Source organism: Corythoichthys intestinalis, chromosome 1 (genome assembly GCF_030265065.1).
Source record: "Corythoichthys intestinalis isolate RoL2023-P3 chromosome 1, ASM3026506v1, whole genome shotgun sequence".
In the NCBI taxonomy this organism is placed as follows: Eukaryota; Metazoa; Chordata; class Actinopteri; order Syngnathiformes; family Syngnathidae; genus Corythoichthys; species Corythoichthys intestinalis.
The window spans coordinates 41808760-41832647 of NC_080395.1; the positions used below are offsets into that span (position 1 = coordinate 41808760).

The 23888-nt window shown below is 40.9% G+C and overlaps 1 protein-coding gene across 1 annotated transcript; it reads left to right on the forward strand.

The window, feature by feature from the left end:
• Positions 1-851: 851 nt before the first annotated feature.
• kif7 (kinesin family member 7) lies at positions 852-22599 on the forward strand. The gene is made up of 20 exons (XM_057853754.1): positions 852-966; positions 6432-6822; positions 7166-7363; positions 7455-7854; positions 7935-8282; positions 9474-9666; positions 9884-10045; positions 10245-10397; positions 11173-11285; positions 16170-16291; positions 16411-16566; positions 16650-16855; positions 16936-17133; positions 17207-17332; positions 17426-17602; positions 17673-17888; positions 17974-18180; positions 21278-21476; positions 21555-21716; positions 21798-22599. Exons 2-20 carry the CDS (start codon positions 6492-6494, stop codon positions 22166-22168), a joined length of 4038 nt encoding a protein of 1345 aa, XP_057709737.1. The 5' UTR covers positions 852-966; positions 6432-6491; the 3' UTR covers positions 22169-22599.
• The last annotated feature ends 1289 nt before the right edge of the window (positions 22600-23888 follow it).

Here is a 23888-nt window from a genome sequence, read left to right on the forward strand (position 1 = left end):
CTTTTTATGGCTTGGATGAAACAAAAGCGGCTGTGCGATGTCTGTAAACGGGGGTCTTCAGGGTAAAACGGACAAATGAAAAATAGTTTGGGGGCTGAATGCGCAATGAATCTGCAATGGCAGCATATTGACATATTGTTCTATCAAACACAACAGTTATTTTGGCTTAAAATGCAGCAGTTTGTTTTAAAGAGGGGTGCAAGGGCAGAAACTGCTTTTTCAGCCTTGTCTGTGTTTTCCGCCATATACATTTTTTGAATGATCAGGGTCAACGTTAATTCACTGAATGCCATGTATGGCTCTAGACATCCAATCCATTTTGACTGGGAAAAGGTGGCAGCAAAATTGATTTGACGTCTTGCACCGTCAATGGCACTGAAAGATGAGCATTCACAGCTCGTCCTTACTGTTTACATGGATTGGAAATCTAAATTATCAATGGCAGGCAATGACTGAATTTATTAATTTTCGTTTCTGTTTTTTCCAAATACAGAGCTACACCGCCACCTTCTGTTCACATCTAGTTAGTGCACACACTCAAAGTATTTTCATCGTCGTTTAATAGACTCTAAAATTAATGTATATAAAAAAAGTTACAAAACCCTAAATTAAATAAGATTTAGTCAGGAAACGACAACGTGAGCAGCACAGAAGTCGGTCCCATTGTAACAGTAATGTAAATAATTGTAAAAACAAATTGGCGAAAATTTGTTTGTAAAATTGAAAGCGCAAGGGTGTTTTATTTATTTTGTTGTTGTTTTATTTTATCCGTATGATCTTTTTTAAGTATGTACTTTCCAGGCTGCTCACAACCGAGTCGACCGTGATGCTAAAAAAAATGAAAAGGGGGAAAAAAAGACAATGCCTAACTTTCCCGGCTCCTCCCAATGACTTCCCCCACACTTCCATTTTCCCAAGAAAAAAGGTTTTATCCTTCTTACCGTTATTATGTTGAACAACATCCAAGTAAGTAACCTTTTAAGGACCTTTCAAACTTAACCCAAATGGTCGCGCAATTTTCACCACTGCACATCGTACGGGATCCATTAGAACATGTAAAATTTGCACGAAACTCCCACGTTTCTCTTGTTTTTGTTACGACTGCTGCAAACGAGCCGTGAATGTTAGCTTAGCTTTTTGGTAAACACGACTAGCGCGTGAACTCAAATAGCGAAAAAAAGACGGGAAAATGTCGACTTTTTGCGCCGTAGCCAACACAGATCATTTTCAACTTGTTGAGTCGAGTGGTAAAGTTGTCATTAGTTAGCTAATCGTGGAATCATATGGGCAGTGCCTTAGGCTATGAAATGCCTGACATTTTAAACATGTTCATTTGAATAGTCGGAATTCACTGCGAGTTTATCCCAGTTCAAAAAGGGTTGGACGTCTGTCGCCGTCAATAGCACTGACGCATAATCATTCATGGCCAGCCTTTCCAGTTCCAATGAATCCGACGTCTAATTTATCCTCATCAATGAACAAATGATTATTGTAGTTTTGCTCAATTTCCAAAGTAGTTGCATACTAAAATTAAAAAAAAAAAAAATACATATTTGCGCCTGAAACAGAGGTCACAAAATCACTTCGAAATGTTAAGTGATTCAATATTGCAATTTTGTACGTGTAGGGCGATTATCTCAATACCAGCAAATCAGGCATGTGCCGGTCTGAGATTCTGACGGTATGTTAACCTTAAGCAAAAATATCACGGTTTCATTGTATCGCGGTATTGAAATACAGCTCTAAAATGTTTGTAAACTTTGAGATATCTGGGTTAAGAAAAAAAACTGTTTTCCATTGAACAGAATTTCTATTATTCAAATGATATTAGAAAATTGGAACATAAGTATAATGTTAATGTGCCAATGACAGGTTTAAAAAAAAGTCTTAAATAGCATTATCATGTAAATTAGAATCATATTTTGAGACGATTCCACTATATACAACAATTTGGCAAAGCGCAGATGACGAGAAATGACTCTTTTAATCTGCCGTTTAGCCCCTGCCTGTCATTGTAGCGCTCTAGCGTACCCAACAGGAGGATGACGTCGGCAAGGACATGGTTTCATCTGATTTAGAATTCTGCCCATTGAGGGGGAATTATTCAGAACGAGGAAAACGCGACGACGAGAGCCGCAAAATGTATTTTTTCCATCTCTATACTCCAAGGATATTCTTTTCATCAAAGTATTTTTTCCCCAATTGCTAAATAAATCGTATGGTCATGAAAAATAACAGTCTTGTGCTAAATGCAATATGAAATATTAAAAATGCATATATTCAGTACGACATGGCAAAATGACTCCATAATGGTCAAAACTGTCGACTTCTTGCACCTTTATGCCACCAGAGTTAGTCCGGCTTTTGTCATTTCCCTGCCCTGGCTTCGGAGAGCGTAAACAAACAAGGAGGCGTGGCAGCTAGCCGACATGCTAAACCGAACCTAATGACGTTTCAAAGTCTTATTCTCGCTTTTCGAAGTGAAAAATCACTCAAAACTCCCCGGGTTATCACACGGCGGTGGGGTTGTTGATTGTCTTTGCCGATCGACAACCCACCCGGCGGCGAGCGAGTTACAGCTCGTCGTTCCCCTGTTGCGGGCAGGAGAGCTCGTTTGCCGGGGAAGCAGCTGGAGAATGACTGCCAGACAAATCGGCCGGCGTCTGAGGAGCGCATAGCTGCCACATGAACACGAATATGGCGTAAATTAATGCTTAACTACAAGGCGAAGATGTAAACAGTAAGAGAGCGGTGTGCAGTTGCTGTGCAGCTAACATGGCAGGATGTGTCTGGGGAGAACTTGTGTCAGAGGAAAATTTAACAGAACACCAGGCACACGAAGAGGGCAATAAGCAGAGTATAGTGAAGTACCGGGGGGCTGGGGGGGGGGGGGGGGGGGCTGGGGGGGGGGGCGGTGCGACAAGCCGCTGGCCGATTGGCATTCTCGGTGGACAAGGAGCATTGTCAGCCACAGTATGCAAGCAACCTCTGTATTAAAACGTGTGCCATGATCCCAGTATTTGACATAATACAAAATACGATGTTTGCTCAGTTCCTCGTAAGTCCAATGGTCCCACAGTTGTCGGACTTGTTTTGGCCATTCTCTGAGGGTGAAAGGGAATTTTTGGAAACCCAAAAGGCTCACATGCCTCTCCCTGGTGCAGCAACAAATTCCTGCAGCACATTTGCCTGGCGTGATGCGAAAAATAAACAAATTAATCTGCAAAATCAGCTGAATCCGCAGTCCATCTGCATGCTATAAAGCAATGCTGTATTGTGAGATGCTGACCCGCGTGACCTCACATTCGCTTTCGTCCTCAACCCGAAACGAGCCGGAAGTCACTCATTTTCATGGCGCGGGATTCCAAAACTGAAGCAATAAAACGATCGCTTCCACACACATCCAAGCGGTCCATTTCATTCAGGAGCATAAAATACCGTGTGAAATATGAAATAAACATGCATTTTGGTTTCATATGGACTTTAAAATAAAATAAAATAAAATAAATAAAACATAACTGGAATATTCAAAGTAAAATTAAAACTAATGCTGTTCTTTAAATGAGCGTAAACCCACAGCCATAGCACAACATTATTACCATCACAACAAAAATAATTGAATTATTTTCCATAAAAAGCACGTGTGTATGACTCGTATAATGCGTATCACACAGACACTTGCCAGAGAGAAAAAACAACACGTTTTACCACCGCTAGATACACTAAACACGCTGGAGTTAACTCTCGTAGCTGGTGAGAAACGTTTATGACAGTTTTTACTGACCTTTAATTTTCTATAAATGTGAAATCATATTGGAGGTATTGCCTCCTTGGCAGCCACCCTCTGCAAACATGTTTTACATGTCGGTTGGCCCTCCTCCTCTAAGCCATGGTCGTCTGTAACTTTTCTGTAGCTGAAGTATTGCCATACCAGCGATTTCATTTTCTTTCTTGGAGGGAAGAAGTTCAGGAGTTTCACCTCCTCCAGCCATCGTGTAGCACAGCTGACTCACTGAAACTAAGCAACAACCGGTGGGGTAGGGTTGAGCCTTGCAGCTGCAAGCGAGGGATTTCTCCCTGCATTTTTTGGACATATAAAATAGCTGATGCCGTAGCAAAGGTATGACTGAAAATTTTGCGGTTTTGAAACCGTGACGTTTTCATACAACGGAATACCTTGAAACCTGTAATCAGCACATGTCTACCTGCAATTGATGGCGCAGATGTCAAATTAGGCTTGAATGATATCGGAAAAAAACTATCATTGCATTGATTTTGGGGGGAGGTTGCGATATAGTGCGATACTAAACTAGAAGAATTTTCACCAGATAGCTTGAATTGGCCTGAATGATTTTGGAAAAAATTAACATTGTGATATACTGTATACTGCCAAGGCTCCACACTTACTTTTGGCATTGGTTGCACTGGTGCACTGAACTTTTTTTTTTTTTTTTTTAAGGTGCAGCATAGAATGTAGGCGTACACTTGGGCTAAACGATATTTTTAAAAATCTTACATTGCGAGTTTTTGGGGATCTGTGATACAGTGTATATACAGTATATTGCTGTCTTAAAACTAGAATAATTTTCACCAGATGGCTTAAATTGCTCTGTTTTGGAAGACTTTGGTTGAGTCACCATGTTTTTGTATCCATGTATTGCATTCAGTTTTTATTAGATTGCTTTTCCTGAGTTGCTCCCAACAATTTATCATATTTTTCTTTATAAAACTTTTATCCTAGTTTCTGTATTTTTTATTGTTGCATTATTAAGGTGCTTCAATTTACTTTAACCCTTTAACACCTAAGCCTATTTTGGCCGAATTTGCATGCATTTGATGTTGCCTTTATATTTCAAAGAAAAAATTGTTCACAATGGCCAAGTTGGGTCCCTTTTTTAAGGACACCTTGAACTTCATGTCCAAACTGTTGTTTTCTTCACTGACCAATTACAATCCACATTTTGGAACCAAAAAGACAAAAAAAATCCCAAAATATTTTTTCAAAATTTGTAATGTTGATGTCCCATTGACAACCAAACATTGCTCGACCAAACGTTTTGAAGCTTGATAACATTTATTGTACTTGTTAGAATAAACATTCAATAGAAAAAAATAAGATTGAATAGTTTTATGTTTGACAATTCAACAATTCAACACAAACAGCAAGTATGGTCATAGGCGTTTTTGGCCTTTACACATACTATGGTCAAAACGGGTTATATACAGTGCAAAATAGTGAGAAAAAAAATAATATATATCATCAAACCTAAAAAGGGTTTGGAGGATATCTCTTTGTGAAGTTAGGTATTATACCCATCACCTTATCTAACGTATATAGTACATGCAACCAAGCTTCTCGAAGACTCATCTTTATAAAATTTGAAAAGATTTTATAGTGAAGAAAAAATATATATAACATTGAAAAAAAGTTTTTTCAAAAATATTGACAAGTAGTTCAGTTCAATTCTAATTTTTCTGGCATACGACCCAATAGTTTTTAAAAAAAAATTTTTATTGCGAACTCAATAAAGCTTTTGCATAAACAGGTCACGGAGCTGCGTCACACACAACGTCACACAGCCTACTCTTTCGCCGTTTGCGCGCTGCTGTCTGCCTGTCACTTCTACTCGCCGAGACGCCGACTCATCGAAGGAAAACAACGACAAATACGGCTCATCTTCTTCCTTGAGTTAATGAAACAATGCATTAGCTTGCGCAAATTTAGTTTTAGATTCATTCTGCACGTTTCAAAGTCGCTCGCTCAAACTGGCCGTTGCTTGCTTCAGCATGCCTCCTTTTCCTTAGTTGGCGCCTCGCTCAGAAATGTATTAAAAATGTCCACATTCGGTTCGCCCTTCTTGACATCACAACGGCTCCTGGGATATATGTAGTCCTTTGTGCTGCTTTCGGTTTTGAAAAAGGACAAGAAATGATGGAAATATGGAGATAGATACATGGTCCATGCAGCGTTTTAATGCATATTTATGAGTGCAATAAAACTATAAAACTCAAATGACATTATCTCCCGTTTTTCTTGGTCGATTGACTTCAAATAAAAACTGGTGTGGACATCAACTTCCGTACTTTCAAACGAGACCAACCAACGGCACGTGGGTGACGTAATTGCAGCGTGACGAAGCTTCAAAGACGACATGAGTAAACGCGTCGCTGCCGATACGTTCGGTGTTAAAGGGTTAATGGTATTTATTTATTGAATTCATTTATTTAAAAACTGAAAGTGCAAAAATTCGATGGCGATTTTCAAACGATATATTGTGCAGGCCTACGTCTCATACGTATTAACTTATTTTGATAATTACATTTTTTTTTTTTCAGTTCTATAACAGTTTCACTGACATAGTAAGCTGATAAAAGCTTGATCTACTTTTCAAGATGTTATTGGTTTAATCTATTGCTCTTACATCTTTCAGCCTGATGCTTTGTGATCGCCTCCGAGATGACCCAGTTATAGCTCTGACACTGTAGCAAAAATGTCACCAAAGGTGCCAAGTGGGCAAGGCAAAGGGGAATATTCAGCAGTCCAGGTTGCGGTGCGAGTGCGTCCGCTCCTTCCTAAAGAGCTCCTCCACTGCCATGAGAGCTGCATCACTGTGGATCCCGAACTCCAGCGAGTCACCCTTGGTCACGACAGACATTTCCTCTGTGACTTCCTTTTTGAAGAAACCTGCTGCCAAGAGGAGGTTTATTCTGTATCAGTCCAGGCACTTATTGATGCTTTCTTCCAAGGTTTCAATGCAACAGTGTTTGCTTATGGACAGACAGGTTCAGGCAAGACTTACACCATTGGTGAAGCCAATATATGTAAGTGGTATTGCAACTTGATACGTATTGCAATATGATCTAATATGGAAAAGACATATTGCAAAACGCATTGTGCAGTGCTTGTCAAACTTCTTTTTGTTTATAAATGAATGAAATACAGAAAATAGTACTGTAAATATTATGTATTAAGTATTATGTCAGTTCATATCGCAATAAACCAACATACTGGTAATATTGCTCTGCTCTAGTTGCTCACTTTTCTTGCATGCTTGATGCACATAAAACTATTGACTAATAAATCAGGCTATGCAGTTAACAGCTTGATTTCTGAAATTATCTGAAGGAAAAGGTCTGAATTTCTGCTCTTTCTTCGCATGAATAGCGTCATTTCGAGATGAGGAGCAAGGCATCATTCCCAGGGCTGTTGCGGACGTATTCAAGCTTCTAGATGAAAATGACCTTACAGATTTCTCTGTCCGAGTGTCCTATTTGGAAGTCTACAAAGAGGAATTCAAAGACTTGTTGGAGGTGGAAACTGCAAGCAAGGACATTCACATCCGGGAAGATAAGGGAAACATTGGTATCACATTTTCTGTCTTTGGTCGCTGTTTTATACATCATGACTTTCTCGTGTATGACCCCTGTATTTGTTCTCATGTTGCTTTTTGTAGTCCTGTGTGGTGTAAAAGAATGTGTAGTGGAGGGTCTCGATGAGGTGTTGAGTTTACTGGAATCAGGAAACACAGCCAGACACACTGGTGCAACCCAAATGAATCCAAACTCCAGTCGTTCCCACACCATTTTCACCTTACACATGGATCAGCGACGGGGGAGTTTGCGTTTCTATGGGAGCGGAACAGGTGGCGGTCCCCAAATGTTGTCATCCAAGTTCCATTTTGTGGACTTGGCAGGATCAGAGCGCATCTTGAGAACGGGCAACACTGGCGAAAGACTGAAAGAGAGCATACAGATTAATAGTGGCCTTCTTGCCCTTGGAAATGTGATTGGAGCCCTCGGGGACCCCAAAAGGAAAGGCTCTCACATACCATACAGAGATTCAAAAATTACAAGGTGGGTTTTCTTTTTAATATAGAGTATTGACATTACATCTGCAATTTGGATTCATTCATTTTCATCACTGTTTTACCCAGGATCCTAAAAGACTCTTTGGGAGGAAATTCAAAAACTCTGATGATTGCCTGCATCAGCCCATCTTCCTCGGACTTTGACGAAAGCCTGAATACACTCAACTACGCCACAAGGGCCCGTAATATTCAGAATCGGGCCACAGTCAACTGCAAGCGGGAACCGGATAGGGTAGAGGGACTGGAACAACAAATTAAGGCCCTCCGCAGAGCCCTGGAAAACCGTCATCGTTCCGAGACCCGCATCATTTCTCACGCTGATCCCAACAGGAGGCCACGACTTGGCGAAGGGGAGATTAGCAGACTGCAAGTCCAGGGGGCCCACTACCGAACCTGCACCGACACTGCTTACAGGTTATTACTTGATTTGCATTACATTTTACCATGGTCGAAAATAGTTTTCTTAGAGATGGGTCATTCCAGAATTGGAAGACAATTGGGGTCTCAAAGTTCTTAAAAAAACAAATCTTCACTTTTCTGGTTTTCTGCTCCATATTAATCAATAGTAGGAAATATACAAGCAAAGGCCTAATTAGTTTAGCTTACAGATCAATGGTAACATTTTTATTCTGTGATTTGGTCTTTACAATAGTTGGTATAATCACAGTAACAGGGTCGCTAATCTCTACGTTTAGCTAGCTATTACTGCTGACCTAAAGAGACAAATTTAGTTATCAGGGTTCATACGGGTCCTTCAAAATGCTTAGAGGTTTGAAAACTGCTTGAATTTTGCACTTTGAAACAGAGAAAATTTGCATTTTATGGGGTACTCTAGATTGATTTGGTATTTTAAAAAATATTTACAAGCATTCTTTTCTCTTAGGTATTTTTTTTAAATTAATGAGTTTATTAGTATTTGGGACTCGGGACAGATAACTCTACTAAAGAACATCTCTACATACAGAATTTTCAGGTTAAGACACGCCTCAACAGGGAAATATTACCTCTTGTTAAGAAAGTAATTTCAGGATACAAAAGGCAAAAATACAGTATGGCTGGCTGGTATTCGCAGCTCACAGAGTTTACTGAACGTATCATGCTTAAAGCTGCTCTACCATTGGCTATTGCCTAGTATTCCCAGCATCCAGTTGGCTAAAATGGGCCCTATACTGTATGTCTATGTCTGTATCCCAGTGTCCTCTTCATTCGCCCCTCGTGTTCCAACAGCTTTACAAGAGTCAAAGAGTGTATTAACTTTTATTCTTTACTCAACTTTTGTTTTTTTACATTATGCACAACTCTTACTTTATATTTATTGTGCAATCATCTAATTGTAACATGTGTTCGTTACATCTTGTGGTGCATTTCAATGCATTATAAAAGATGTACGTATGTCTGAATTTTGGAGGGCTTGGAACGGATTAGGGCATGGGAAACGCGTCTCTATTTACAGAATTTTCAAGTTAAGAAACTACTTCCAGAACTAATTAATTTCTTGAGTACCACTGTATTTTGCATGTGGATTTGTTTTAGAATTTGAAGGGTGGCACATCAAATGACCTCCAATTCTGGAATGACCTATATAATGCTTATCCCTATGATTAGATTGCTACGTGAGCTGCAGAATGAAGGCGTTCTGACCGCAGAACAGAGTCTGAGAGTCAAGGAGTGGCTCTGCTCTGTTGAGGAGGAACGGAGTCGACTGACAACCGCATCTGGACCAGACAGCGGTATTGACAACGGTTCTACAGAGGAAAGTGTTGCTTTACAAAGGGAGAGGCCTTCTGTCAATAACCAGGTAGGTCGCTCAACCGGGTGCTTTTTCCATGTAGCTTGTTGGCTCCCATTGACGTTGATAGACCTCCAATCCATTCTAACTTGGGAAGGGTTGGCAGCGAATAATTGCTCCCAGCCCCTCCAAGTCAGAATGGATTGAACGTTTACTGCCACCAATGGCAGTAAACGGGGTTAGTTCCAGTTTTTTACTCTTCTCGTTTTATGCTATGTGAATGCAGGATTCTGATTCTTCAGAGGAGAGATGGAGCTATGACAGTGTGAAAGATGGAGAAAAGGATGAGACAGTAGCCAGGCTTCAAACCCAGATCCAACGCCTAGAGAGAGAGAATACAGACTTCCTGGCAGCTCTGGAGGATGCCATGGAGCAATACAAGTTGCAGGTTTCTATTTTTCCCCTCCATCAGCATGGTGGTATATGCTTGTAGTTAAGTTTAAAATCCATTGCTAAACTTCTCAAAATCTTTAATAAGCATTGTCGAAACACACTTACTGTGATTTGGTTAAAAAAGGGTCGAAACCTAATAATTGGCAGTTTCCTGGTTTTATTTGTCTGACAGTTTAGTTTGTTTTCTCTCTCAGAGTGATAAGCTGCAGGAGCAACAGGATCTGATTGCAGAGTTGCAGTATCTGCTTGCCAGTCCCGGCGTGCGCAGCTTGGGCCTTAATTTGTGCTCACGGCCACACACCGCCCCAATTAGCTCTATGCAACTGATCCAAAATGGAGGTTCACAGGTAACCAGCCACTGTGTTTTAGTCATAAAATGAGCTACTTATTATTATTATAGTTTGGGTGAGCCTAGGCTGCATGAGGAGTCCCCAAAAAAGCACAGATTTTGCCAATTCACTTTGCCTAGCGCAAAATATGCATGAGTCACACTATTATTAAACTATTTTTAAAATATAATTTTGGTTTCATTATTTAAATTACATTAATTATTTACATAAATACAATCATTACACTATATACCGTATTTTCTGCGCTACAAGGCACATCGGTGTATAAGGTGCAGTAGTATTAGTAGTGGGGGTTGCTTTATACATCCACTAGATGGTGCTGCACTAAATGCTATGATTAACCAATATTAATCCATATATCTAAGGCGTACGAATCATCAGGCACACTGTCTGCTTTTGAGAAAATTAAAGGCTTTAATGTGCACCTTATAGTGTGGAAAATACGGTAGATACGTTTTTTTTTTTTTTAAATAAACATTTTTTCAAATTATTTTTATTTATTGTACATTTCAAAATATGTGCAGGCCACACTTTTTTATTTTTTTTAATTTGTGTGATTATTCTTTTTTTGAAATTGCATTTCTTTTTTTATCGTTTTTAATTATTTTAAAATGTTTTAACGTACAGTATATTTATATACTAGTATACAGTATGTGTGTGTTTATTTGTGTCCCCTGCTGGATTCAGTTTTGAGACCCCTGACAAACATTGAAGGTGTAACTAAAAAGGAGTGCTGGACAAAATGATTTAAATTGTGTCTTTTCCATGCCAGAATGACGATCAGGATCATTCTCTCTGCGAAGAGCAGTTGATCTCAGTTGGAGCAGAAATTCATGGGATCAAAGATGAGGGCGCTCAGTATAACCATCCCAGAGCGAGACAGAGGTTTGTCTTTACAACTGCAATAGGTCACACGATGAAGAGCCTGTTCAATTACAAGAAGCTCACACACCATTCATGACCAAACTTTGTTGCCGTATTTGCATGATGTATCAATCTCATATTAGACCTGCACAATATATCGTTTAAACTTTCGCATGCACATAGAGTTCCATTCCTACGCTGGCGACGTAACCCAAATTTCTGCATGAATTGGAATTAACCCTTTAGGTACCCCCTAAATACCCCTCAAATCTCAAAACAACTATCTAAAAACATGTATTACACGTAAGCCTGTCGCAATATGCAATAATTCCATTTATCGCACGGTAAATAAAAACGAAGGCGGTAAATTTTCCGCTGCGATTTATCGCCTCGCGTGGACGTGCGTGCGCGCGTGCGGCTGACGTGCAGTTAAAAGTTCGGCTTCCTTGTTACCAACTACGCCAAATGCGTTTTCGTTCTGGGTCCGGCAAAAAATAGTGCTGGAGCCAATTTGTTCCCATTGTATCCTATTGTTCAGCGTATACCGGTGTTGTGCCGATTTCATGCGTGGCGGCTATTTTTTTCGGCACAACATCGGAGCCCGCCGGATGGTTTAAGCTATTTTTTAGTTTAGTGCAGTTCAAGTTTAGTGCAAGTGGAGACAAAAAAGAAAAGGTGACGCTTACCACTGAAATGAAGATGTAAATTATAGCAAAATATAAGCATGGTGTGTGCATCTATGAACTGGGTCGACAATAGGGCCGTAGAATGTCGATCTCGGCCGGCGGTCCTCCGTTTGCCAGTCTTCATAAGTTAAGGTGAGAGTTCTTATCGTGGTCACATCGCCAAAGAAATCGCCAGCTTCGTCAGGTTTCTAATCATTTATTCCATCAACTCGCCGAGTGTCCACTGCTGTTGACGCCAGGATCGAAACAGAAAGTAAATAGCGCTCTCCTGCTCACAGTCAGCTCCGCGGTGCGTTCAGGTGCAGCAAACAGGCATGAAAATCTCTCACCTTTCGGTGAAATTCGCCGTTTTGAAGTAAAAAAGGATGACCTACGTGAATCGTGTATATCCGAGGAGAAAACTTTTAAGGGGGGTGGGGGGGTTCGGGTGTAGGCATGTGCCGGTTACCTTCACGGTTTACCATGCTATGAAAACGTGGCGGTTACAAAACCACTAAAATTTTCCGTCATACAGTAGTACGTATTCGTTATTTTTCATGTGTCGAAAATGCAGCCAGAAGTGGCTTGGCTCGGCAGCACTTACCCCTTCCTCTTTGTGATGCTGCGAGTGTCAGTGACGCTATTCCAGCAAACCCAAAAAGAAACACTCCAAACGCAAGGCGTAAATTCTTCAATTTATTGATCTCTCAAATTGTGGTAACTGAAATATACCAAATGATAACATTTAAAACGTTGTACAATCGTATTTTTCCACGTGTGAGTCGCTTCAACAGTTTAGCTTCATGAAAAAGTTCGCCAAAAACAAAACACACATTTTCCTTTCAAATTCAATACACAAAGTTACTAAAAACTTACAAAGACGAATGATGGCAAGGCTTAGTTAGGAGAGCAACTTCATTGAGGTTAATCACAGCCGCTGAAAGAGAATCAAGTTTGTATGTGGGGAGAAGAAAAAGAGCGTCAAAGATCGCTAATTGCGACAGATGATCTTGTCCTAAGAACAAATTCACGTTCGCTGGACGAGGTGAGGTCTCGCTCCCAATTTTTTTTTTTTAGATGAATGCATTCGCCAGCATATTGAATTTGGTGAGTAATGGTTTTAATCGTTTTCATATTTTGCGGTATGACAAAGTTACTGCCGTTTGTTGCAGCTTGCGTTGAACACTGCCAGAGCGTCCGGTGAAAAAATAGCTCCCGTTAAGGTAGCGTCAAGCTTGTGTATTTAACAGTAATTATAAAAGCAGTATTGTCAGTAACGCGTTATGTGAGTAATGCGTAACTGTAATCTGATTACTTTCTTTCAGTAAAGAACAATCTAACGCGTTCATTTTTCTAAATCAGTAATCGGAGTAAAATTACTTTCCTTGATGCCTGTGCATTACTATTTTGTTATTGCCCCATAATGTATGTAGAATGAAGAATACTGTAGTCATGGGAGTGACATCACATGTCACATTTTCTAATCAAGGATGGAAAAAAAAAGGGTCACGTGTATTACCATGATGCGTGAGCCGTGAGCGCTGGGAGTTTGCGGCCAAAACAACGCAGCCTTGCTTCCCCTCCAGGATGCAATGAAATAGGCAGGAGATATACTACAAACGGCTGCATTTGCACACTGGAAACGCAGCCATTACGTCACATTTTTGTCCAGTAAAGATGACAAAAATATCTCCGTGCGCTGCGAACTTTGCGCTGGCTCAAAAAGACTGTCGACCGCTATAAGCATCCAATTCAAGCACCACTTGGAATTACAGCACAACAGGTAACACGAAAGCAGGACTTTTTGATACTGCTCGTGCTCAATCCTCGGTTCAAGCTCAGTTGTTGTTAAAAGTTTTGAAAGCTTAGGTTTAAAGAAATTCTAAATATCAATCTTACCTCCTCAGCTGTAGTTTTGGCTAAGCAATGCAAACGGCTGTCTCTAAGGTGCTGTAGTCACATGATCTGTTCGAAAAATAATTTGGACCCATTATGAAATAGTTTGAAGGATTCTTGTTCATTTCATTCATTTTTGTTGTTTATTTTATTGCTCTAAAACTTTTATAGACAACATTTTAATGGCCATATTCAATGGTCTTTATTTTAAAGGGGAAGTTCAGAATTTTTACATTAGGCTTAATCTTTGAGTTAGCCGGGGTTTAATTAGTCGTTGGAGTTGATTTGAACAAATTCTGTGCAGTTTGCCAGTTATTTGTTAGTTTCAGGGGTCCGGAGTGGCTAAGCTAGTGCGAGTCAATGGTGGTTGAAATCAACTCCTTCAACTAATTAAACCCCCGCTCGAATATTAAGCCTTATGTGAAAAATTAAAATGGTCAAATTCGCCACATGTAGGACGTTTTTCCGACAGAGGACATTTTGGCAGAACGCCGGAACATATTTCCTCCACACCTTTCTCACCTTTTTAACCCCTGACCCATTTTCATGCCTGAGCAAAAAAAGTCCGCCACATTAGAACCCGATTTGTTACATTATTACAGGTACTGTACTGTATTATTATTATTATTGCATTCTTATATTATTGTTATTCTGATTTTTATTCATATGTTATTTGTTTTGCTCTTTGTAATTGCTATTTGCAATAGTAACAGCAGTATTTATTAAGGATGTAGTGTGGGTTTTTGGGCTGTGGAACAAATTATTGGAATTATAATGTATTCTTATGGGAAAATCCTGCTCGACATAAACCCATTTCGACTTACAAACAAGCTCCTGGAACGAATTAACTTCGTATGTAGATGTACCACTGTATTACACATGGAACACCATAGCAGAAGCTATGAGGGGGAAAGTTTTCATTTGCCTAGATGCTTAAATTATTAAGTGGAATTCTATTTTTTTCTTAAAAAACACATTTGATTTATTCTGTGTTTCTGTCCAGTATTAATATTGTTGTCTTTTACTTAAAAGAGGCATGGTCTATTAAAAAAAAAGGTCTATTCTATTGTTTTTAGTTGTGATTTCTTAAAAAGTATTTTTGAATTTAAGAGCAAACATTTATTGCGTTTAAATGGGTGTATGTAATCTATTAATATATACTGTATTCTCACAGTGTTATTGTAAAAAAAAAAAAAAAAAAAAAAAAAAAATTGGGGGGTGCATTAATATCGCATATCGCAATAATTTATCAAATAAATTATCGCACACTAAAATTTGTTATCGCGACAGGCCTAATTGCACGTCATTGTACCGTCCTCGCCAAGACGTCTGAGCTAAGTCCTAGCTAGACAGCGAGCTAAGCTCCAAAAGGATGATGACAGGCACCCGTGTGGTATACTGACTTTATTCAGCTGCCAATGACATCATCAGTTGCAGAATGAAACTAAAATAAAAATGAAATAAAATCAGTTTCATCTTCAATAACAGCAATTCAAATATGCCTATGTAACTAACTGTTGTCACAATAACAAGCCACACTAACGATTAGCATATATCAGTTAGTGTCCGCACATCATCAAAAACAATCACTTTAACTCGCCCCAAGTATTCGAACACAATTTAAAATGCACAATAAACAATACAAAAGGTGTTATATACAGGTGTTGCCTCAGTGGATACTTCATAAGCAAAAAATGTGCACGCAGGCTCGCAGGCATTCCCCTCTCTTTCTCTTACTTGGCTGCGCGACTTCTTTGTTGGAACAAATGCGTTCTTCCTCGTATGTGCCCGTGCACTCTTTTTCGTGTGCTCAATAGGTTCTTCTTTGTGTGTACATGCGCTCTTACTCGCGTGCCATTAGTACTACCTGCTCTATGCTTCCTGCGCCAAGATAAAAGCATGCATCACAAAACAAAAATCACTATAAAAGTCATTATAAAAAATAAATAAATAAATAAATAAATTAAAAATAAACGAGACTCCGGCGTCTTAAAGTCAAATCACATAGGTCTGGTACGTCGTAACCCAGGAACTACCTGTATATGTTTTTTTGACCACGTAAACTTTTGTGTGCAGAGACATGGCCTCCTGGTTCCTTTTTATTTACAGCAATCTTCATCATTCACAGATGAACCCTTAGCCTGGGTTTAGCAGTATTAATACAATGTTGTCGTGGTGAGTCAACCAAAGTTTTCCCAAACAGAGCTATTCAAGTCATTTCGTGAAAATTCTTCTACTTTTAATATCGCAATAAAATAGAGCAATACATCGCAACCCCCCAAAAAGTCGCCATTTAAGTTTTTCCAATATTTTCAACCGTTTCATATAAAACATTTGATCACAGGCAGGTGAACCAAACCTGCTCTAAGAAGGACATGGTCCTCGGTGGACGAATGATGAGTGGAAAAGGGTTCACGTCTCATCCACCTGATCCTGAGCAACATCCGCAATTAAACAGAAAAGCATGTAAGTGTAATAAATAGTTTACTATAATGCAAGTCGCATCAACATCAAGATTCATCCCTTTTCACCTTTATACAAGTTCAAATTTTTTCCTCATACTATTCTCTTCCATTACTACTCAGCCAACTCCAGTATGGGTGAGACATCTGTACGCGATGCTCTAAGAGGCTTCGAAGGGGTTTCAGAGTCGGGTCTTCTTCAGGCTCAGCAGAAGATAAGAGAGCTGTCGGTAACTATCCGCATGAAAGAAGAGCTCATCAGGGAGTTAGTCAAAACAGGTAAACGTTCAACAAAATATTTTCTACAGATTAGAAGTGTGTTCACAAGGTTTGTGATTTTCATGCTGCATGTGCTTTACCAGGTAAGGATGCTCAGTCTTTAAACAGGCAGTACAGTCACAAGATCACAGCTCTGGAAAGTGAGGCGGTGCAGGCGCGGCAGGAGCTTCACGAGGCTCAAAGGCAACTTCAGGAGCTGGAGAGGCAGGAGAGAGAGATCAGCGCCACAGACAAGACCAGAGCTCAGGAATGTCGACGAAAGATTGCGGCCGCTCAGAGCAAAGTTCAGGTTTGTCCGTTATACACCTCTAGTCTCTCAGTTGGGAAATGCATTGGATAGCATTTGAACATGTCTCTTTGAACTTTTAGGTTCTTAGTCAACGCCAGAGGGATACGGCCCATCTTGCTAATCTGCCTGCGCAAAGCGAGCGCCGTGTCCTTGAGCTGGAACGTAGTGTACAGTCCATGAGGCAACAGCAGGAACTTCTGCAGAAGCGACTGCGTCAGGAAAGTCAGCAGAAACGTCGTCTGGAGACTGAGATGCAACGCAGAACTCACAGAGTCAAGGTCATTGTTGGCTTCTTTTTTTGGATTATTACAGAAGTTAGGTATTCAGATCTTCACATTTTGATGTCATTAGGAACTGGAGATAAAGAATGAGCAACAGCAAAAGATTCTGAAGATCAAGACCGAGGAGATCGCCGCATTCCAGAGGCAAAGACGTAGCGGCAGCAACGGCTCTGTCATCTCACTTGAGGAGCAACAGGTTTAGTCACAAATATTACAGAGGCAGACTTGATATCTTGTTGTTTCAAGTCCACAATGACTCATTATGCTATTCCACCTCTTGTTTGAGCAGAAGATAGAGGAGCAGAAACGCTGGCTGGACGAAGAAATGGAGCGTGTGCTAGACCAAAGACGAGGGCTCGAAGATCTGGAAGGCGAGCTCACTAAAAGAGAGGAAATTCTGGCTAAGAAAGAAGCCCTTTTACAAGAGCGCAGTGGTCTTGAGACTAAGAGACTCCGTTCTAGTCAGGTATTTCAGTGGTGAATGAGTTGATAGGGACAAACTGAGAGATTTCCACTGGGTTTGTTTAACTCTCCAGGCTCTGAGCAAAGATCTGGTGACTCTAACGGGACGCATCGAGACACTTGAGCATGAGCTGAGTGAGAGGAATGGTCTCCTTCGCAGCAGCAGCGCTCAGGACTCCCAGCAGATTCGGCAAGAGATCTCCAACCTACGTCAAGAGAAAGATTCCTTGCTTAAACAGAGAGTGGAGTTGGATGATAAATTGCGCCAGGGAAACCTGCTTTCGCCGGAGGTCAGACTGCACACCAGATATTTTTGTGTGTGTCCACAGGACTCCACACTAGGACTGAATCTCAATCTCCCATTTTTCAAACCAGGAGGAGCGGACCCTCTTTCAGCTGGATGAGGCAATTGAAGCTTTGGATGCAGCCATTGAGTACAAGAACGAGGCCATCACCCAACGGCAGAGACAGCTCAGAGCATCTGCTAGTATGCTGTCCCAATGGGAAATGAATCTCATGGCCAAACTCAGTTACTTGTCAGCCTCTGAAACCAGAGCTCTACTGTGCAAGTATTTTGACAAGGTTTGTCACTGCGAACTCACCTGTGGGCTGGGTCATTGGAACATTGCTATGTAATGGCAAAAACCAAAGTTATTTTGTTGAGACTCAGGATTTTATAGAAATCAGTATTAGTACTTATACTGTACATCTGTAATTGTACATGAAAATAATACGCCAATACTGTACTACAAAACCAATACGAATTTTAACCGGCCTCAAATTCAAAATCCATTTTTAGGGTTGTGAATTATGCTGTCTAAAATGGATGAGGCAATCTGACCAGTTGGAGGATTCTTAAATGTAAGAATTTCAGTTTTTATTTTGTCTGGGAAAAAATGTGGTGGCCTTCTTGTATGGAGCAGGTTAAGACCACACTTCGGGAGAAGGTTGCCCGGAGCGATCCCATATAGTAGTCAAATAGTAGTCATATTACTGTATTTTCGACACGATACCACGGACCTCATTAAAGCACGCTCCACACCGCATTAACACGCGGCTGCCCGGAGAGCACCCTTTTTAGGTTAAGGCTCAACATGAGCACCTGAGCCCAGCATCACGCTGGCCATGGTGCTGACTGGTTGAGCCCCAAGTTTTGAATGCTTTTAGGGGCGCACTATCGTGCGTAAAATACGGTAATGTAGTTGTTGAAGTAGCAGTAGCTTACGAACAAGGGCGTAAGTTTGGTCTCAACATTGGTAGGGACGATATAACAGCATAACTTCCATGTACACTTTTTGCTGGGGACAGGACATTAATAAGACCAAACAGATTGGGTGAACGGGGGTCAGGGCTACATTTCTTACAAATATGAACCCAATTAATTAATAGGCTAAATGGTCAATGCAAAATAAATCTGTATTGACTTACACTAAGTTTCACGTGTATTGGTTCAGGTGATACAACATTTGATTCAAACCTTTGTTTTCAAAAACTACTAAAACATTTTGAAGCGCAAGTCCATTTATTTAAAAAAAAAACTGAGAGCTATCCAAGAATGGGTCGACTTCTGAATGACACTGGAACACCCCTAGACTCTAAACTATTGTGACATAAAAGTGATATGGGAAAAAAATTAATGAAAAAAATCTAAGACATCCAAGGACCGATCTACATCTGAGGCATACTAGACTACCCCAAGACTCGAACCAAAATACTCTCATGAAATTCTGATGTGTGATTTCATTTCACAGATTTTTTTTTCATGTCAGTTCATGTCAAGTGTCCCCCTGAAGTGGACCCATTCTTTGATAGCGCCCTGTTTTTTTTTTGTTTTTGTTTTTTTTTAAATAAAGTTACTTACTCTGAAGCCACCGCGTTACATTACCATAATGCACATAATGCAACGTATGATCCAAATGAGGGATTTCGTTCTTTCTTGTGGAGCCTGGCCTGACCACAGTCGTTTTGCAGGTTAGCAAGTTCACACAGTTTAATGTTATGCTTACTCTCGATGCAGGTTGGACTTTCAGTAGCAAAACTAGTGGTGTTTCGCCTACCTGCACAACATTGACGTCTTTTTACATTACTTACTTACCCTTGCTGGCCGGAAAAAACCTTCTAATATCCCTCCTCTTCGAAGGAGGCGGAAGAGGCTAGCCTGGAACTCCAGACTCACCGCTGTTCCAGCTATAGCCTGGGACCCAGCTCCTTATTGGCCTCTCGAGCCTGAACGAAATAGTCCATGCAATCAGATTCGTTTATTTGCGTGACGTGTTCTTAAAGAGCAACATCACTCTAGCGTGTCTGAAGTCGTCTCCACAACAACGCAGATGGCGAACGCGTGAGCCAAATATGTTCCTATCCGCGGTAAATTCCGGTTTAAATTACCAAAAACACATTGAGTCGCTAAAACCAACAGTCTGTCTCGTGCTAGCCATGTTGAATAAACTTCTCCGTTCTCCTCGTATGTTTACGTCCTCGTGGCTCGCGCTAGAGTTTCTTGTCGCTTTACCAACGTCAGGTCATCCCGTCGCTGATTGGTCCACTCCGCTGTCTGTTTGCTGTTGCTTGCTCCGCCCTGGGAATTTGATCAGCTGAACAGTCGAACGCCTCTATAGCTGGAACAGCGGTGAGTCTGGAGTTCCAGGCTAGAAGGAGGCGGCATGTTGTCGACATGAATCTGTCGGGGCTGTGTGTGAATGCGTGTGTGTCTGTGTGGTGGGAGCGGGGGATGGTGGTGGTGGTGTCAAATCATTAGCCAATCAAACGTGCGTCTGAGAGGGAAAAAAATGGACCAAGTGAAAACATAAATGGAAGTCTGAACATAATGAAAATAATTCACTTAATAATAGGGTCAATTCCATCCTTACAACATATGGGAAGACAATCTATATTTATTGTATAACTGAACTAATTATATAATACAATTAAGATTGCTTAAAAGTTGGTGGGGACAATTTGAGCATCCTGAAAAGTTGGTAGCGTTATGTCCCTACCGTCCCTATGCAAACCTATGCCCTTGCTTACGAACTACCAGAGATTGGGTACTCCAGTCATATGAATTGGCTAGCGTCAGATTTAGTTGGCTTAAACTTCACTAACGACTAAATATTAATGCAACTCGACCTAGATTAATTTTTCTTTTAGAAAGAAAAGTGTTTTGTGTGTTTAAACCTGGCAGCTCACCACTCTGCCATAATGTAGACTAGAGACTACAGAGCAAATACGATTGAGGGAGCTCTCAAAATTATTATGTTTGAATTCCAGGATGTATATATATTTTTTAATCAAGGGAGATGAGGTCAATTTAAAACTTACAACTGGTGAACTAGTGGTGTCAGAACAGTTAAGAATATGATGGTGAATTTGTTAGTATCACCAAGTACAGATACTGACCAAATAGTGGCTTTCTATGACCGAGGATTGTGTGACTCAACTTGTGATTTCCATAACACAAATAATGACTTCATTGTCTTAAAATTTAACAAGACTTGCCAATTTTTTTTCTACAGTAACTTTCGAGTCTTTCAAAATGATAGTTAATATTTAAACTGAAAGTCCCACCTCTTCAATTTACATATAGTATGGATTAAGTACTACTAATAATTGCAATTTTAAACTCATCATGCAGTCAGGGCTCACATCTTTTTAGAAAGGTTCTGACACGGTTGTCTTGCAGGTGGTTTCTCTGCGCGAGGAGGAGCGGAAGCTCCAACTTGCACTAGCCGAGCTGGAAATGCAGCTGGATGAGCAGCAGCGGCTGGTTCAATGGCTGGAGAATGCACTTGACCGTGCGCAGCTTGACACGGACCGTAGGCTCACGCAGCAGCAGAAAGAGCACGAGAGGAGCGTGCAGCTTTTGCTGAAGCAGTGTCGAGGTGGGCATCCTGCATTGTGATCAGTACTTATTAGATCTTTGCATAGCTGGTAGAATGTGCAAATCTGTTTCTCTGCAGAGCAAATGGATGAGGGGTTGGCAGGAAGGCAGCGGCAGTTTGAGGGATGGATACACGGCCTCAGCAAGGAGCTTAACCACTACAAGGCGGCAAATGTGGAACTAAACAACAAACTGCGAGAGTTCTGCGGCTCGGTCAACCAGCCAAAAGAGCAGGTCAAAGGTACATTTCACACATTAGCATCACCCTTTGAAATAGGTAAAGTCATAACTAACTTTCAAACTGTTCTGTTGTTTTTTCCAGTGGTGCCGTGTAATGGTAAACCACTAGGTGTCTGCAGCATGGACAACCATGGGGGAAGAGGGACACCAGTAACTGAAAAACCTCCCAAATCCAGAGAGGAAATGAGGGAGCTGGTCAACGCCCCTCTGCCGTCCATTTGGAGGCGCTCTTCTCTCCCCACCGAGGAACCGGCCATCATGGAGGAACTGTGCCTTCGGGCGGCCTCCAACGGTCCCGTCAACCGAGTGGTCCAAAGCGGACCGAGCTCGTCCAGTCTTCCGACGTCACTGCCCGCCATGAAGTCTCGGAGGGAGTCCCGCCGCAGCAGCCTCAACGTCGGACCAATCAATTTGAACAATACTTTGATAGACCTGAGGAAGAATGTTGCCTGAAAAAAAAAACAAGTGTTCTGTTTTAATTATTGTAGATTTGCTCTGATATTGTTCTCTTAGAATTGTAAAAGAATTGCTTGGGATTCTGTATTTTTATATATTTATATTTAATTGTGTAACGGACTGGTTTTTACAAAACAAAGCACTTTGACTATGGTATAGTTTTTGTGTTTTTAAGACGTTTGAGGTATGCCTTATAAAATGCCTTATAAAAGTTAGATGTCAGTCATTGGCATTGATACAAAATGAGGTTCATTTTTTTTCATCTTTTCTGTCTAACAACGGTTGACAGAGGTGGCAAACCTACTCAGACTACTTGACAAGTGCAGATACTGTACAAAAGGGGATAAAAGACAACTTACTTATTGACTCAACTCCTGTACTTAAGTACCCCAAAAAATATTTGTGGACTTTTCAGCGACTTGACTTCTCATCAAAGGATGTAACACTTGGTAGCTTTTCAGTTTTGGTCGATTTTAGCGACGCCGTTGGACAAAAGCGGTATTGTTTTGCCGTAAGGAAGACTGCGTTTCCCATGAGGACCAGCGCACACCCGAACAATGTCGTAAAATCTTCAATGATCTCCCGGTTGCCTGCCGATGGTTTAAACCTTTCTGTTTCCAGCGGCTGTGTGAAGAGACGAATAGTAATAAGTAACCCAGTTGTGGCTGAACAATAGCATATGACGGTTAGCAACCGTGTTACTTAGTGTGGCTAACCTGACCCCCCACCCCACCCTGTGTTTGGTTGCACCAGCACGTGAAAGATGGGCTAATGTCTATTCTGTATATCCTTGTAGCCTTTCATTTTTTTCCTCCTCAGACAAAACGTTTTGGTCTCTTGTTGCTCTGCCATCTTTGCAGCATCCGCACGAGAGCGTTCGCATCAACTTCTGTCTTAATAATAAATGGGGAAAGGGGGAAACTACGTATGCCGTAAAGCAGTCAGCTCATTGGTAGTTTTTTTGTGTGGCAGGGTTCGTTAATTAGTGGCGGTGAAAGCGATACAGACCCCCTCAAGATATAAAAGAAGTGTCATTCAACTAGTTGTCAGTCGACATACAGTCGGGCAAATAAGTATTTAGTCAACCACTAATTGTGCAAGTTCTCCCACTTGAAAATATTAGAGAGGCCTGTTATTGGCAACATGGTTAAACCTCAACCACGAGAGACAATGTGGAAGAAAAAAAAAAAACCTGAAAATCTCATTGTTTGATTTTTAAATAATTTGCAAATCATGGTGGAAAATAAGTATTTGGTCAGTACCAAAAGTTCATCTCAATACTTTGTTATGCACCCTTTGTTGGCAATAACGAAGGCCAAAAAATTTTCTGTAACTCTTCACAAGCTTTTCACACACTGTTGCTGGTATTTTGGCCCATTCCTCCATGCAGATCTCCTCTAGAGTAGTGATGTTTTGGGGCTGTCGTTGGGCAACACGGACTTTCCACTCCCTCAGCAAATTTTCTATGGGGTTGAGACCTGGAGACTGACTAGACCACTCCCGGACCTTGAAATGCTTCTTACGAAGCCACTCCTTTGTTGCCATGGCTGTGTGTTTGGGATCAGTACTGTGTAATGCTGAAAGACCCAGCCACGTCTCATCTTCAATGTGCCCTTGCTGATGGAAGGAGATTTTCTCTCAAAATCTCTCGATACATGGCCCCATTCATTCTTTCCTTTACACAGATCAGTCGTCCTGGTCCCTTTGCAGAAAAACA